Genomic DNA, 16,861 nt, shown 5'->3' with positions numbered 1-16,861 from the left:
GTTCTCTCATCCTGCATTCTGTTCTTAAAACACACTTATCTATGTGGCATCCTCACAACCACTTGTCTAAGGATATTCTCCCCACATTTCTATTCTCAATAAAATTAATTCCTTTTAAAATTGACTAAATCTGACTTTAAGTGGCGTTACTGGGTTAGAAGTTGAAAGAACCATGTTTATTTATTTGTTTTAAATTCAGAAATCAGGATTTGCATAACTGAGAAATAAACATTTTTGGGGAAGTAGCTGTACAATATCTTTGCATTCCTTGTTTGAGACAGATTTATTTCATTATATCAGAAAATTATGATTTTAAGTGAGGAACAAACAAAAGCATATGAATTCCTGAGCTATGTAGGTCATACCATAAAAACTCAAAGGAGCAACATTCGGTTATATCAGAAAACATGTTAGTAGATGCCAAAATTAGTAGATACTAAGTAATGTGATTTTTTTCCTCCCCTGGTATTGACAACTGTCTTACGTGAGAATTAGAAAAGTGTCTTGAAGGGAAAGTTCCACATAAATGGGAACAGCACATAATGGCTCCACTTCCCAACTCCCAAAATGCAGCAAGAGGTGGAGAGGGGATAGATCAGGCTGAGACTGGAGAACAGGGAATGGAACAAGGGAGGAATATGAACCCTTACTGACTTGCATGGAAACCTTTGTCCCAAGGTTTTCAGTGTTCTTGGGGAGCAAGATAACTAAATGCATTGTGACTTTTTGAATGGTTTGGTAGCCTGTTACTTTTAGGCTGAGGATATTAGTCCATCCGAGGTTGGTAGAGACTGAAAGTCATTGCGTTATGATGTAGTGTAACACTGACAGTACTTGAGTGGCTCTGAATAGGCCTTGATTTTGTTTGGCAAAAATTGTTACAACGTGTAAATAAGTAATGTGGGCTGTAAGTATAAACTAAAAAATCGATATCAAATATAGACAATAAGAACAGCTGATATAGAATTGGCCGAATACCTTACAATATTTTAATAAAGGGAAAATAAAACATGTTTTGTTGTGCATTTGAGAACTTTCCCTCTGTCACAAATTATATGAGAGTTCTCTGATCCTCTTAGGTAATGAAGTTCTATTTGGTGTAGTTACATGAATTATTGAAATGTCCATAATGAACTACTAGTCTCAAGTTCAAATTCTCTCCTATGGCTATAAAATTCTAACAGTCAAATATACCCTGTAGTTAGTGTCCCAAGGAAAGGTTAGGAGAAAATGACTGAATGGTTAAATTGAGTTGGCAGAGCTCAACAAAATGGGTGATGCTGCTTTATGGTAGTTTGAACTAGTAAATTTAGACATAAGTGTTTTCTTCCAAATCATGTCTGCATCTGCAACTAACATTATTGGAAGTTATGAATGGATAGAAAAATGTAATCCCAAATCTGTTTAAATTCCACATTCTTTTGAGACTGTATAATTGCATTAGGCTCTTTCTGAAATAGATCTAGGGTAGTTACATCAGTAATATGTAATATGATAAGAGCAGGTTTGCCATAGTAGTTGTGGCCTTCAGAAATCTGCTGGAAAGAAATGGATGAAATTTAAGGGCAGGAAAGGCAAGTGTTGCTCAGGCAACAATGAATATGTAATGAATTTCATTGGAAATGTACACAAACAGGAAAGGTTAAATGATTAAAGGAATCACTTGTTCTAAATTACAGTAAATGCATTTTCTTGTTTATTTTGTATTTATCTGAAAGCTCATTTTGACTAGTTGAGGGAGAAGTCCAGTTGTTTGAGTTTTTCATTTATAATCCAAATATTAGTTTTAGTCTGCTCTTATTAAAGAGATGTTTGCTCTTTCAATATCTTTCTTTTTTGAATATAGAATCCTATTAACTATAAAGCTGATGCTTTGCAAAAAAAAAAACCCATGATCAAAATATATTTTAATATCCAGAAGACAGAGCCTCCAAATGACAGACTGTTTTGACTATAGCTTATCACAACAGTTTGAGTGTTAAAGTCATGTGGCAGAGAGAAATGGGTGGATACACAATTTTCCAAAAAGGCTGTTTACTTCATAAATCAGGGTTAGTTTGATTTGGCTGCTGTCTTTTTTTCCCTGAATTGTGAAATATTTTGTGTAATAGAACAAAAACATAAAAAACAAGAAATGCACTTTCTAATAACTGTCTGTTACTGAAGTACCATGGTCTGATAGCACTTGACTTTATTAAGATTCCTAAATATATAAATAGAAATAAATCAAATGTAAAATAATGGCAATTATGCTAATTACCTCACAGGGGTGTGTGTTGGGAGTCTGGCTCCAGGGCCTCATTAATTGCATTATAGAGCACTATCTTAAATGCAATGATTTGTCTTTGACTACCAAGTCTAGAGATTTAGTACTACAGTCAATATGTTGATATCTTTTGTTTCCAGAGGACGGTTTGCTTATTGACTTTCATGAGTTTCATGAGCGTATTCTGTGCTTATAAACCTAGTTTTAAACTGGCAGTGCTGTGAAATGTCAAATATCATTTGTCTTCTTTGTTTATAGGAGAGGAAAGAGACTTAACATATTCCCTATTCCTCCCACTGTTACAGAAGGGACACCTGAAGCAGGTTAGTGGAAAAGCAACAACAAAAACCCAAATGGAGGAAATTCTTCAAAAAATAGAGAAAATCACTGTCTTATGGAGGAGAGGAGTTAGCTGCTAGCTTGCTGGTTTCAAACGTGCTCATAAATTGTGTGGTCTGAATCTGGTTATTGGTAGGCATCCGCACAATGTTATGGAATAATAGTTTTTGACAATGTATCAGGACTAATGCACACTAATAAAGGTAGGTGGTAAAGCTGACCTGTGGTACTTCTTGCCACTGTTGTTGGTGTTTCTTTCATGAGTACTAAAATTCCCCTGAATTTTCTCAGTAGAAAATGTATATTTGGTTTACCCTAGTTCCCACTGGACATTTGTCCATATTGCAAAATCATTGCACTAGATCTTGCTCAGAAAGAGGCTCAAGTCTACAGTCACAGAGGAAATTGGATAGAATTGAAGTGCACTGTGAGAACACTAAGAAACTTGCTGTGACTTCCTGGACAAACTATGGCTAGTTTTACCTGGTGCAGGTAATCCCTCACATGCATGAACTTCAAACGCATACAGAAATCTTATTTAACAAAAACAACAGAAAATCCAAAAGAAAAGCCTTTAGCTCTAACCATTCTGTTATATCAACAAATCTTATCATCTGTGCAGGCTCAGGCCTGACTGATGCATAGATGGGATACCCTTTAAAAATGAAGGCTAGAGTGGGAATATGATTTAGGAGTTAAAGCTCAGGACTGGCTTTCCGCATTGTCATGGCTAAATTTTGGGTTGAATCAAGCATGTTCAGGCATAATGACTGGTGTTTATAGTTTTTATAAGTAACTTTTTGAACTAGCTTATGCACAGCCCTACAAAAAGTAGAACTGCAAATGTTATTCATTCATACTATTTAAAGATCCATATACTATTTATACATAACCTAATTTATATATAGACTGTAGCACAAGTAAAACTTGAAGAAAGCAAGTGAACTTTATGGGATTTATCATAACATACCAACAACGATGCCTCTTTCAATTTTTCATGGCATTTCCTTGTCTAATTCCTAAGAGAAGCTTCAATAGATTTCAAGCCAGAAGCCTTATTACACAACGGTACTGACTGTTCGCTTCATTGCAAAACAGTTTTTGCCCTAATAGCAGGAAATACCAATAAGATATTTGATTCCTTAACTTATTTCCTCTAGTTTTCTTGTTAGCTCATAGTAGTGCAGCTATTGAATTAAACTATTGTCTAAACACAGTATGAATGCAAGTCCCTCCTCTAGTGTTTAAATATTTATTTTGAAATCCTGAATATTAAATGGAAAATCAAGGGAAATCTGTTTAAAAACTTCCAGAGGGGTAGCCATGTTGGTCTGTTTTTAGCAAAACAGTGAGTGTCCTGTGGCACCTTAAAGACTAACAGATTTATTTGGCCATAAGCTTTTGTCGGCAGCTGACAAAGTGGGTTTCTGCCCATGAAAGCTTATGCTCAAATAAATTTGTTAGTCTTTAAGGTGCCACAGGACTCTCGCTGTTTTGTTTAAAGACCGTTAAAGCTGTTAATAAAGGAGCATTTTACACTATGCTGTTTTCTGTTTCTTAAAGGTAAATATATGGTGGTTTTGCATCCAGCAGATATACTATGCTTGAAAACTTAAACTCTGGGCAGTTCTTTTTAAAGAAGATTGATTAATAGCAAATTATCAAAATATAATACTTAAAGAATAAAGTAGAGGCAATGATTCCTTTATAATTAATGTTGTAACTCAGTTTCCATTACATCTTTTTTGGATATCCTTCTAAAATCTCCACACACAAAAAAAATTACATGAAAATGGGTAGCTGATGGGTGTGGCTGAGGCAGAATTTTTCTGCCAAGTATTGATTAATTTGAACAAGGGTTTTCTGATTTGCCACCCTCAAAAGAGAAGTGTTTTCCAGAATGCAAAAGTTTGTGTGTCTCTCCTTTTTCTTTGCTACAAAAAAAATTCGGTGAATTTTTCCACCGAAACCAAAGTTAGTTAGAAAACCATATTACATTTAGATGCATTATAAAAAACAAGCTTTCACAATCAGAAAATTCTTATAAGGCATTTTTTGCCTGATCTTTGCTTCCAAATACCATGCATCTTCTTGCTCTCATGCAGTGGACCACTATCTGTTGCAAATTGGCCATGGTGTGGTTGGTGTGCCTGAGAATTAAAAGAAATTAAGCAGGAAGGAATGTGTCAATGAGTAAAAATGTTGGGGGAGATGAGCGCTGAATTGGCCTGCTGCAGGTTGTGTGTAAGTGTTAGACATGAAGCCAAGAAATGACTAAATGAATAGGACTCAAAACGTGTAATGCTTTGGCTAAATTCCAAGGATGTAGGTGGGGTGGCTGAGCTATCGAGGGAATACTAGAATATTTTAGAAAGGACTGTTTAATGGAAAAGATGAATGATTTTTAGCACTTCTAATAGTGAAGTAAACTGAAGAAATGACTGCCTCAAAATCAATCTTTCAAGAGTGCTTTTAAAAATGCAAAGTTTTAATTTTTATATATACATTTATAAAAATTTGCATTTTTAAAGTACTCTTTATATAAATGTATATAAAAATATGTCAAATACTATTTTACAGCACTTTACAGTTTAGATAGAAAGACATGGGCCTAATATTTTGAAAGTGACTAGTGATTTTGGATGTCTCCTTTTTTGGGTGGCCAGCATGAGACATCTTAAAGCACCTGATGTTTAGAAAGGGTGGAGCACTCACCTTTTGGAAGTCAGACTCCTTTAAAACGTGTCAAGTTGGATACCCGAAAACTCGTCGCTTCTGAAAACTTATTCCATAGTCCATGTCTCAGAGTTTACAATGTAATCTTAGATAGGGCAATGCGATGAATGACTGGGGGACGACAAACATGGAAGGGAACGGCGTGTGGGAGGATGAGCATTACAGTGATATAACAGTTACTCAGTTCAGTCATGTGCATGTTCTTGTGTACAGTTAATATTTTTTATCATTTAATATTAATGATGCCAGTCTCACTTGTTGTGGGCATCATGAAATAAATAAGTCTTGAGGGGATTATTTAAGATATATTCTATGAAAGAGGACAACATTTAAGGTAGTGGGATAAATGGGAAGTCATGATTTCTCAGTTTTGTATGCTAAATTATTGACTCTGGCATCCAGAAATCTCAATTGGTAGAAAAGCTGGGCCACCCAACAAGATTGATGATGTTCATAGCAAACAATTGGGAACATTTGCAGATTGTGGGCTGCCTCGCTGAATGAGAGCATAATCATGAAATATCAGGAAACGCCATAGAGTAAACAAGGTCCTCTTGTCTTTATTAAAGAGTGCATAGACCAAGTTCAGAATTTGATGAGTTAAATATAGAAACTTGTGGCTAACAAAAAGCAGCCAAGGTATGTCAAAAACAGAAAAACTGTCACACGATGGAAAAAGTTAATTCCTATTCTTAATGTTTGGGAAAGGGGTTAAAATAACTTCACTGCAATTTTGACAGATCAGTAGGCTGTCTTAATATCTACAACTTAAAATTCATAAGTCTAAAAGTACCAGCCTTCATTAAGTTTGATAATCTTAAACAAAATATGATTAAGTCACTGATAATTCTCTGGCAAACTGACAGGGCTGTTTTGTTTTTGTTCTTATTTAGAGGCCTCACCAACACTTTGGGATCTGGAATTTGCTAATCAGATTGCAGCAGTAAATCAAAAACCACCTCGGAATGGTTTTGAAGAGATGATCCAGTGGACAAAAGAGGGAAAATTATGGGAGTTCCCTATTAACAATGAAGCGGGTATGTGTACTGTAGCTTTTGTTGTCTCTCTTTATTTCTGTATAGAGAATTTGTGCACCAACGTGATTCTTGAGAGTTTGAATAATGTATTTCAGGTATGCCTAGTATATACATTAGTTTACTAATGCTTTTGCTCAGGTAAACAACTTTAAGCTGTCTTAAGTCAGTGAAGCTTCAGATGAAGACATTCTGGAAATTTTGCTATAACAGATCCTAATAAAAACTTTAAGGAAAACAGTTAAATATTAAAATAAGTTGGGGAAGATGCATGATGAAGTTGTGATTACTGAACAGGTCTAGGTCTCTGGCTTTAAATTGCTTAAATCCAACCAAGTTTATTGGTTCTCAGCAGGCTTTTGTAGCTTGAGAGATTTTGTTACTTACGTCGACATGCTAAAGCCAACAAGCCAAATATAAAAGAAACTAAACCTTCAATTAATTTACTATATAGTAGAGTTTAAATGTTTTTATTCTGAGTTTACCCCAGTTCCAACCTCCCAAAAGATCACCCAGCTACATAATATACTTCTTCTTACTATGGCATGTGGTTTCAAACAAACAAAAAACACTTGCTGGAGGAGGAAGGAGAAGCTTAAGTGCTCTTCCTGTACTTATTCTATTCCGAGTCATGGCTCTGGGGGAGGCCAAGGTGGCAAGTTCTGATCCATCTTATAAGTGTCCCATTACTGCATTGACTGAATATTAAAGAGACAAGGTGGGAGAGGCAATATCTTTTAGTGTACCAACTTCTGTTGGTGAGAGAGACAAGCTTTTGAGCTCCACAGAGCTCTTCTTCAGGCCTGGAAAGGTATTTTAGAGTGTCACAGCTAATCCAAGATGGAACAGATAGTTTAGCATACCAAGGTGAATCGGCCCATTAATGCCTCTGTAGTCATAGGACAAAAAGGGGGGTAAGTGGATTACAGATTGTTGTAATAAGCCATAAAACCAGTGTCTTTATTAAGACCAGGATTTTTAGTGTCTAGCAAAGTTATGGATATCTCCACTGCTAAAATGTTCATCACCTCCCATAACACACCTTTCAGAATCCAGGCATCCTATACATGCCTAACACAACATCAGCTGGTGGCTCCATGAAGGAGCATGGGCGTGTACTTGGTGCGGTTCATCCCTCACCCTGACACCTGCTCCTATTGTGGCGTGAGGGAGATCCTGGCGCACATTTATCTCGAGTGTGCCAGGTTGCAGCCCCTCTTCCGACTCCTCCAGAACCTCCTGCTGAGGTTCTGGCTGCACTTCTCACCGCACCTGTTCATCTATGCACACCCCATCCATGGCCACACAAAGTCGCGGGACCTCCTCGTCAACCTGTGCCTAGCCCTGGCCAAAATGGCCATCTACAGGACCAGGGAGAGGAGGTTGGCGGGGGGGGGGGGGGCGCTCTGTGACTGTGGGGCCTACTTCCATTCCCTTGTGCACTCACGCATCTGGGCGGAGTTCTTCTGGGCAGCATCCGCTGGCTCCCTTGACATCTTCTGGGGGCAGTGGGCGCTGTCTGGGATTCTCTGCTCGGTGTCCCATTCTGGTTCCCTTTGTTTAAACCTATGACCTCCACACCCCTTCCTGGTTTTTTTCATTAGTTGTCCCCTGTAATCAGTTGTATCCCGGGCTCAGTGACGCCTCCCCTTAGGCTGGAGGAGGGGCCTTTAGCCGTGGGCGAGCTTGCGCCCACCCACTTCCCAGGTTACAAATAGTACAACATTTGATGTACCTCAGTGGTTGTTAACCTTTCTAGACTTCTGTGTCCCTTTCAAGAGTCTGATTTCAGCGCCAGGCAGCAGGGCTCGGGCTTTGCCTTCAGCCTGAGCTCCACCATGCAGGGTGGAAGCATGTAACTTAGCTTTGCAGGGCCCCCTGTGGAGGGGGGCTCCAGGCAGTTACCCTGCTTGCCACCACCTAATGCTTGCCCTGCACTTGGGAACCCCCTAAACCCATCCCGTGACCCCTGGTTATGAAACACTGATATAGTATATAGAGCAGCATAAGCATGTCATTGTATGAAATTTTAGTTTGTACTGACTTCACTAGTGATTTTTATGTAGCCTGTTATAAAACTAGACAAATACCTAGATGAGTTGATGTACCCCCCCTGGAAGATCTCTGCGTAGTCCCAAGGGAATGCATACCCCTGGCTGAGAACCCCTGTTGTACCTCATCCAGTGCACTTAATGTCCTAATAACAACTATGTGGGTGAAGCCAATCACTCACTCTTAAATGAACTCACACAGGAAAATGATAAAAGGCAAAAACACCCTATCACCTGTGGTGAACACTTCTCGCAAAGCAATCGCTCTATATCTGACCTATCAGTCCTGATCCTCAAAGGAAACCTGCACAACACTTTCAAAAGATGAGCCTGGAAGTTTAAATTGATAATTTTCCTAGACTTGGTCTTAATAAAGACACTGGATTTATGGTTTGTTATAACAATCTGTATCCCCTTAACCCCCCTTCTTGTCCTATGACTACAGTGGTATTAAAGGGCCACTTCACCTTGAATGATCCCTTAGAATATATGCTCAATCTGTTCAATTTAGCTGTGATGCTCTGATTACCGTTCCCAGACATGAGGAAAAACTCCATGAAGTAGAAAAGCATGGCTCTCTGACCAACAGAAGTTGGTCCAATAAAAGCTATTACCTCATCCACCTTGTCTGTCTCATATCCTGGGACACACATGGTTACAGCAACACTGCATACAACAGTTGACTGAATATTACAGTCAGTTTGTTCTCTTAGGCCTGTCCATTTCATAAGCAAAATCATAAAGTCACAGCATTCAGCCACTCCCAACAGTTCTATTGGCTGGACGTCCTTATGTATTGTAAAATGTAGCCCTCTCCTTTTTTAATAAAAGTATCTACATATGAAGTTAAACAACAAGAAACATATAAAGAACATCATGGATGGAGGAGGAAATGTAGAAATACAGAAAGTGTATGAACATTCTTTAAATAGGGTTTTAATAACTACAGAGTTTGGCAAAGGTCTCAAATCATTAAAGAAATCAAACATAACAGGTTGGTTTCTGGAGGCGGTACTCCTGGAAAATCTTTCATTCTCTGTAGAGTTGTAAGTTGCATAATGTGGTTGAGCTGTTTCTTAATGTTTGTTCTCATCCTGTTTTGGTGGTTTCTTAGAATTTAATCACTGCTTCCATGAGAATGGATCTGTTCTGTTGTGCACTAATCCAAATATATTCTGGTCGTGTTTTTGCAAGCTTATAATCACTGTGGCCAATGGCATTTCTGATGTATAATGTGGCTGGAACCCTGGTGTCTGGAGTAATGAATTGGCAAGGAGTCTTCACATACAGTTAAGCAAGAATCTTTATTGATTTGTCCACAAAAATTAGTCATGTGGAGAATTCCAACAGAGAGCTTCAAAATTGATCACAGGAGAGGTTGCAAAAATTAGGCCAATAAATTCCATCCTATCAAAGTGCCAGCTCTGTTACAGGTCATTAATTGCATCAGGTACATCAAAGTGCAATAGAAAGTTTGGGGAAACTCATTACAACAAATTTATCACAACTTTATTCTAACTGCCTTACAGAAAAGTGTCTGTCATTACCAGTTCTAATTCTAGATTTTGTACCCTTGTTTATTCAATAGCAGCACCCTCCTTCAGCTGTTTCTGTACAAAGAAATGGAGGGTTCTTATTATATACCACAAGCCTTTGGTTATACATTTTAATTTTGCTTAGGATTGTATCTGTTGTGGGAATCAGATGTCTTCAACTTGGAGCATTATAAGAGTACGCCGTTTCTTAAACTTTTAAATAAAATATAGATAGGAAAAAAGAACTATGTAATTACTTTTCCAGACTTCTCCTAGGAGTATCCGTGCCCCTTTTTAATATGGCTTGAGCTGTGCATCCATGCCTTGATCACTTGTCTTCTGAATAACTCACTGGGTAAAAGTGACAAAACACTTCTTGGTTCTCCCCCATGTATAAGTGTCTCATTTTGAAGAACCAATACTTTTAGCTCATGATGCTTCAAAAGTTGCCACTGTTGTAGGGTTAAAGGAAGTCTCTGCAAACTGATGACATGTAATTGCATATGTCAGTTTCTGTAGGCAAAAGTCCATGAGTCCTGTATTAGCTGTTTCACTAATTCTTCAGTTAAATGGTCTGTCTCAACTAAATGCCAGACCATGAAACTGTCATGTATTTCTACTACCTCCTTCCTAAATTGCAAGTATTTGTGTTTTGGGGTTAGGAAGGAGAACTACTACTAGAGAGAAATAGAAATTATTTTTAAAAAAAAGTAGAAAAAAGGGCAAAAAATGGTGGCCAGCATTATTATGATCTGAAAAGTGTGAGTATTTGCGCATCTCCAAACCCTAATCAGGTTTAATTTCAATACTTGGAACATCTACTGACTAATTATATAACCCTACCAAAAGTACCCTGGAACTTCTTTGTAAAACTGCTCACTCTAGGCCTGGTCTACACTGGCCGTGGATTTCGGCGGCAGTCGACAGGAGATATGCAAGTTATTGTATGTAGCTTGCATATCTTCCATTAACGTCATGATGTCTACTTAACCGCAGCATCTCCGCTGCGCTGCGCTGATGAGAAAAGCCCTCCCGTAGACATAGCGCTATGCTACTTGCCGGGGTGGATTTACAGAGTCGACTTCCAGTTCGATTGAGCGAGCCTTTATTACTGCTCAATTGAACCCGCAAAATCGATCCTGCACTGCTGGCGGTGCTGCTGGCAGCATAGACCTAGCCTTAGTGTATAGAACACAGAGGACTTACACTGAGAACATTTTGTTTTGTGTTTTTACAGGACTTAGCACAATGGGGTCCTAATCCATGACTGGGGCCCAGGCATTACAATAATACAAATTAATAGTAGTAATAATATAATACATTTAATACATTAATAATACATAATTAATAATAGTCACTGTTTCACTGTGGTACGTTGTTCAGATTCTTTTAATAGAAAATCAGACAGTCTATTTCTCTCTGACTTTTATGACCAACAGATTACAGAATTATTTTAAGGGGACCCCAGAATCATGAACAGTCAGGATCGTCTGATGCAGGAAGCCACAAAATATTGGTGGAGAAAAGGGGAATTGGAACCTGTAGTGATAACTGGAAGATTCCTGGGATTCACAAAGTGGATTTGGGTTTCCAACCCCAGCAGAAATAGGCCTTTTAAAGCTAATAGGATCAGTGAAGCAAATGTTAGCTTCTGGAAAGAGGGAAACATCTGGTTTCTTTTTCAAGGGCAAGGGAGATAAAGGTGATGGGTAGCTGGTATTGATAAAAACTACACGTATTACTGATGATGCAGTGTGGGAAAATAGAAGTCCTTTTTCAGCTCCTTCAGGCATTGCAGTGTTTGAAGGAAAAACAGGAAAGAAACCATGGCAACTTTGTGAATATGGTGTACAAGTTGAGCGATACTTCCACATTACAATGCTCTGCTTCTGGAGGACTGGAAGAAGCTGACATGCCATTAATCCTTGCAGTGATATGTCTGTCTTTATTATCTCACTTTCATTTTGATAATAAATGTCGTGCCAAATGTGTCATCTCCTGGTTAGTATCAAGATAATTTGCTCTCATTTCTGTGGCACAAACTTCCCGTGTTTTATGACCCGGAAGTGTTTACTTATAATATAATACATTCAATCCTTTCTGAGAGAATTTTCTTTACTACAATGTAAGAAAGAACAAATGTAAGCTTATAAACAAATAGTAGTAAAAATTTCAGTTTTAAATAATACGTTATACTAAGATGGCATGCACCAAACTAATGTGCTAATGTACAGAGACGTTTCTCTTCTAGTGTGGGGGAACTGTAGCTATGTGGAGGACTTATAATACTGGTAGATAAGTGATGTACAAGCTTCCACAAATAGCTCTGTCAATATCCCTGCTATTACAGTCCTGGTTATTGGCATAAACATTTGGGCTTAATTGTGCCAGATGTTTGGTTTTGGGATGTAGGCAAATATCTGCTAGATCCTTAGCTCAAGAACAATGAACTTGACTTCACTTTTTGTTTGTTTTTCGAACTACCTTGTTCATCTATAAACAAACATTTTACTGTTCTGCGGTCTTTACCAGGGTATTACAGCATTCGTGATAGTTAATTCAATTATTTGATAATGTCTAAAATTAATTAGTGATGGTTTTTTTTAAAAAAAATCTCCTTACAGTCACAAACCCCAGTCTGTCTTGAATTCTGGTTTGGGAATATGGCCAATTCTCATGATATTTCTGTGACAACTCCATTTTCTATACATATTTGAGTCCATAGACGTCAAGATCTTAATCTTTGATTTGTGTGTCCTTTTAACCTTAGTGTCAAAATACTGAGCAGAAACCAGTGAAATCACTGGAAATAGGACTAAATCAAGTAGTGATTTTAAGGCGTTTTTGGTGAAAGGTCTGTAACAAACCACTGTGCCACATAGCTCTGAAATGGATTGGTTTTTAAATATTTTTGTATTCATCACTGCTAAAGGTAACATTTGACAAACCTTACAAAATGTTACAATTGTGTGTATCTCAATCCACTCAGATTTTTATGGATGCAAAAGTCTGGAAAATGTTAGAAGTGTTTAAAAACATTCCCTGTTTCAAATTTAATAGTAGAATACTTGAAACAAATTTAACGAACATACAAGCATGGGACTCATTCAAATAACACATACTTTCAAAGGTAGTCTTGTTCAGTTTGAACTACCTTGTTTTTTTTCTTTAAATCATTTTGCAAAGTTAAGTAACAAGTATATTTCTTTAAAAAATATTGCTAGCAGTCCAGCTTTCATAGCCCATAAAAAACCAGTGTTTGCATATAATGGAAGAGCAGGGTTTTTTGGTAAGGAAATGGATTTCAGAGTCAGGCTTCAATTGGATTACTAAATATGAAATACAGGTAAAAATTGCCCTCTTAAAGAAAAATATAAAAGGAGAATAAAGAGTTGTGGAAGTTGGCATGACATCTTGTGCGCTGAAATTTCTTCTATTTGAGGAGGACCGGGGTAGAAGTGTGTGTTGTTGGACCTCACCACAGTCCTCTTCCATTCCAATGCAATTTATTTTTCTTTTTGTGTACAGCACTGAACTATTAATATTACTAGCTAAAAGGAGTTTACATGCAAGACTTAGTTTGTCTTGTGTGTGTTCATATCAAATTATGATTATTTAACAGTGTTTTGTGTTTCACCTTCTAGGTATTGAAGATGATGTTGAATTTCATGAACATATCTTTCTGGATAAATACTTGGAAGACTTTCCCAAGCAAGGACCTATTCGCCACTTCATGGAACTAGTGACCTGCGGGCTTTCCAAGAACCCATATCTAAGTGCTAAACAAAAAGCTGAGCATATTGAGTGGTTCCGGAATTACTTCCAGGAAAAGGAGGAACTTCTTAAGGAGATTGATGAACGTGAGAAAGAAACAGACCTTAGTCTTGAAATGAGGAACCTATCTAACAAGTGATAACTTAAAAAAAAAAAAAATCCAAACATTGATAGCATTGTGTCAGGGCATAGTAAACAATTGTTAACACCTGATCTGAAAGATGTAATTGTATAAACTTTTTAAAAAGCTAAAATTTGCCACTCTTGTGTTCATTTATATACACAAGACGGAGGGAATGGTCTGCAGCTCATAGACTGTACATAGCAAAATTATAATTAATTCTGCAGTACAAATTCCATAATCGATCATTTAATTTAAGCCTATCCAAAATAACCATTAAGTAGATTTCTCAGAATGGTCTTTATTTTACTGATTTCTGCTCTGTGCATTTTGGAATTTGATACTGTCTCGGAATCTGGAGATGAGAAGAGGCCAGTAATGTCATCTACGCCATCCCTCTGCCAATTCAGGATTGTTCCCTGTTGCATATTAATGTTTTGTCTGGTTTATTTTTAAATATGCTAAATGCTGGAGGGCGCTTCCACTGTTTCCCTTGAGAGACTGTTCCATGGCCTAACCTTGTTTGCCAGGAAGAAGTGGTTTGATTTTTGAACCTTTTTTCTTCTCCAGAATTCTCTCCTGCTCCCCTCCACCCCACTCTCTGTGGCACTTTATTATATTAAAATATTTCAGATAAGTGATAATGTGCATGTGATATATTGTCAAACAGCCTCACCTGCACTCTGCCCTTTATTTCAGGGTTACTGCTAACATCCCAAACCTGAGCAGCTTCATACACCTGTCATTTAAAAAAATAAAAATAAAAACAAATTCAGCTTACCACAAAAATGCTCTGGAACATGTAATTTAATCCCCACAATCAGACTGGATCAGAGCAGGCAATATTCAATCATGCTCCAGTATCTGGATTAAAGTTTATTTATCTCCTGCCCTGCAGGCTTAGCACTGGGCACTTTATAGCATTGGTAAAAGGAGAGTCAGATCTTACCAAGTAGCGCAGAGTTGTTCTATTACTTTCTTGTTTTATAACCTTGTCCCTTGTCTCCTGCTCTATTGTACTATATTCTGTGATGCTCAGATGTTCATGAAGTAAGTTCTATGTTTTCTCTTAGAAGGTCCTTGCTCTCTGTTTGCACAGTGCTCCAAATCTGTTAAGCATGTTTTATGTATTTGTCTTGCTTTTCAGATGGTCCTCTACAGTCCATTATCCTTTTTTCTGTCTTTAACCCAGTCTCTATTTGATGCTCTAGGCTACATTTGTATGCTTTTCCAGCATATTTACAATCTGATAGATTGTGCACTCTCCTGTCCTCCCACATCACTTTATGAGCTATTGGCAGTGGAGGTTCTGGTTTGTTCTCCATATAGTCTGTTAGCTAGTATTTCAGGTACTGATTACTCCTGAAAGCCATGATCCAGGAAGTAATAGATCATGCATGGGCGGCAAAACATCAGCTTTGTCATTATGCAAATCAAATTACTTTGTGCCTAGCCACTAATTTTTTTTTTTTTTACTCAGTCACAAAAGAGAAAATGAAAGAGTCTGTTCACATTTGCCTTTGAAATCAGAATTTTATTTGACACCTTGTTATGCTAATCTTGTAGGGTATAGGTAGGCCTATTTTGCTCCCTCCTGTCTCCTTCCTCCCCCCTCCCCCCCCCCCAAAAGCCAGCAAACATGCAGAAAAGAAAAGTAGCTTTTAAAATAGTAGTAGTGAGAGAAGCAAAGTTCAAGTTCTGCAGAAATCTTCAGAGACTTCCTGTTCTTGCAGTGTGAGCAAGTGGCAGCTGTATCAAAAGTACCTTCGTTTGGTGGTAGGTTTAAGTTTCAGCTCAGTGCCCAGGTGTGTTTCAGATTTACAACTACTGTATCTCATTGACTTTCACCTAACCAGTGATGCTAGGAGCTATTATATGAGAGAGGCCAAAAAGAAAATATACTACTGCTTAAATAATTACTTGTGGAATTTTTTTTAAAAAACTAGTGAGAAAGTGACTGCATCTACAGTAGCTTTTATTTCATTTAGAAATAATTTCTTCTGTCTTCAATGTATCGTGGCCTGCATTTTGATACGGAAGGCAGAAAATTTTCATAGTCAATTTTTATTCTGAGGGGTTAGATGGCTTAGTTGTGTAGGAGAGTACAGGTGTTAATGCTGTGGGAATTATATGAGAGTTCTCTCAGAAAAGGTATAACAGGAGCTCAGCATTTTGATGAGCTGTCAGTGGGAGCTGCAGGCGTTCAGCACCTTTGAAAATCAAGCTGCTTCTGTTTAGGAAGTTTAAATACAGATTTGGAGTCTAACACTAGGCAACTAGGTTTGAAAAGATTGTTCTAGGTATGTATGTATCTAGGCCTGATTGGGACTGTTCAAAGCAAATCAGGGTAGTGCTTGTGGTTATTCTTTTTGAGTGATATCAGTGTCTGTGGGTACGTCTTCACTGACGGCAGCAAATTCACTGCTGTCAGATCAGTCCAGAAGATGATGCATTAAAACCACCCTTCAAGTGGTGTAGTGCTGCGATGGGGAATGCATTTCCCGTTAGTGCAGCGCAGTGAAGATGCCGCGTAGAAGAGGGGTTATGAAGTCGACGGGAGTTACGCGAGCTACTCTGTGTAGCTTGCGTAACTTGCGTCGACTGCCACCGAATTTCCAGGTAAGTGTAGACCTGGCCTATAGGTGGAGCTACCCCACATACATGGTACGTGTTCATCATTGATACTTCCAGATTCTTAACTTACAGACATAAAAACTATCCTTTTCTTTTGCAACCTAAAATAGAGAGTTGGAAATGCTAGTGATCATACTTGGACTGAAAACCACCCTTTTTTTATTGACTTTATTGGTCCCATCACAGCAATAGTGTTTTAAAAATTCATTAGTTTGTGGGTGTGACATGGTCACTCATTTTTTTTAGTGATTAAATGGTGTATAGATATATTTCCGAATGGATTTCACGTGTCTGTAGTATCTATGATGAAAGTAGAATACCATTAATTATTTACCATAGTCTTACGTTTCCTTTTTTAATGCATAAAGTTG

General features: G+C 37.8%; 1 protein-coding gene across 1 annotated transcript in view; it reads left to right on the top strand.

The window, feature by feature from the left end:
* The window catches only part of MRPS31 (mitochondrial ribosomal protein S31), a 28,643-nt gene extending 14,150 nt beyond the window's left edge, over positions 1-14,493 (top strand). Inside the window, exons 5-7 of the mRNA XM_067563051.1 lie at positions 2,525-2,589; positions 6,235-6,378; positions 13,606-14,493. Coding sequence (XP_067419152.1) covers positions 2,525-2,589; positions 6,235-6,378; positions 13,606-13,874 — 478 coding nt within the window. The 3' untranslated portion in view covers positions 13,875-14,493. The remainder of the gene's footprint in view (positions 1-2,524; positions 2,590-6,234; positions 6,379-13,605) is intronic.
* Positions 14,494-16,861: the final 2,368 nt, after the last annotated feature.

This window comes from Emydura macquarii, unplaced genomic scaffold (genome assembly GCF_026122565.2).
Source record: "Emydura macquarii macquarii isolate MOO-44397 ecotype Brisbane River unplaced genomic scaffold, CSIRO-AGI_Emac_v2 contig_2473, whole genome shotgun sequence".
In the NCBI taxonomy this organism is placed as follows: Eukaryota; Metazoa; Chordata; order Testudines; family Chelidae; genus Emydura; species Emydura macquarii.
This window is presented reverse-complemented; position numbering and strand designations above follow the sequence as displayed.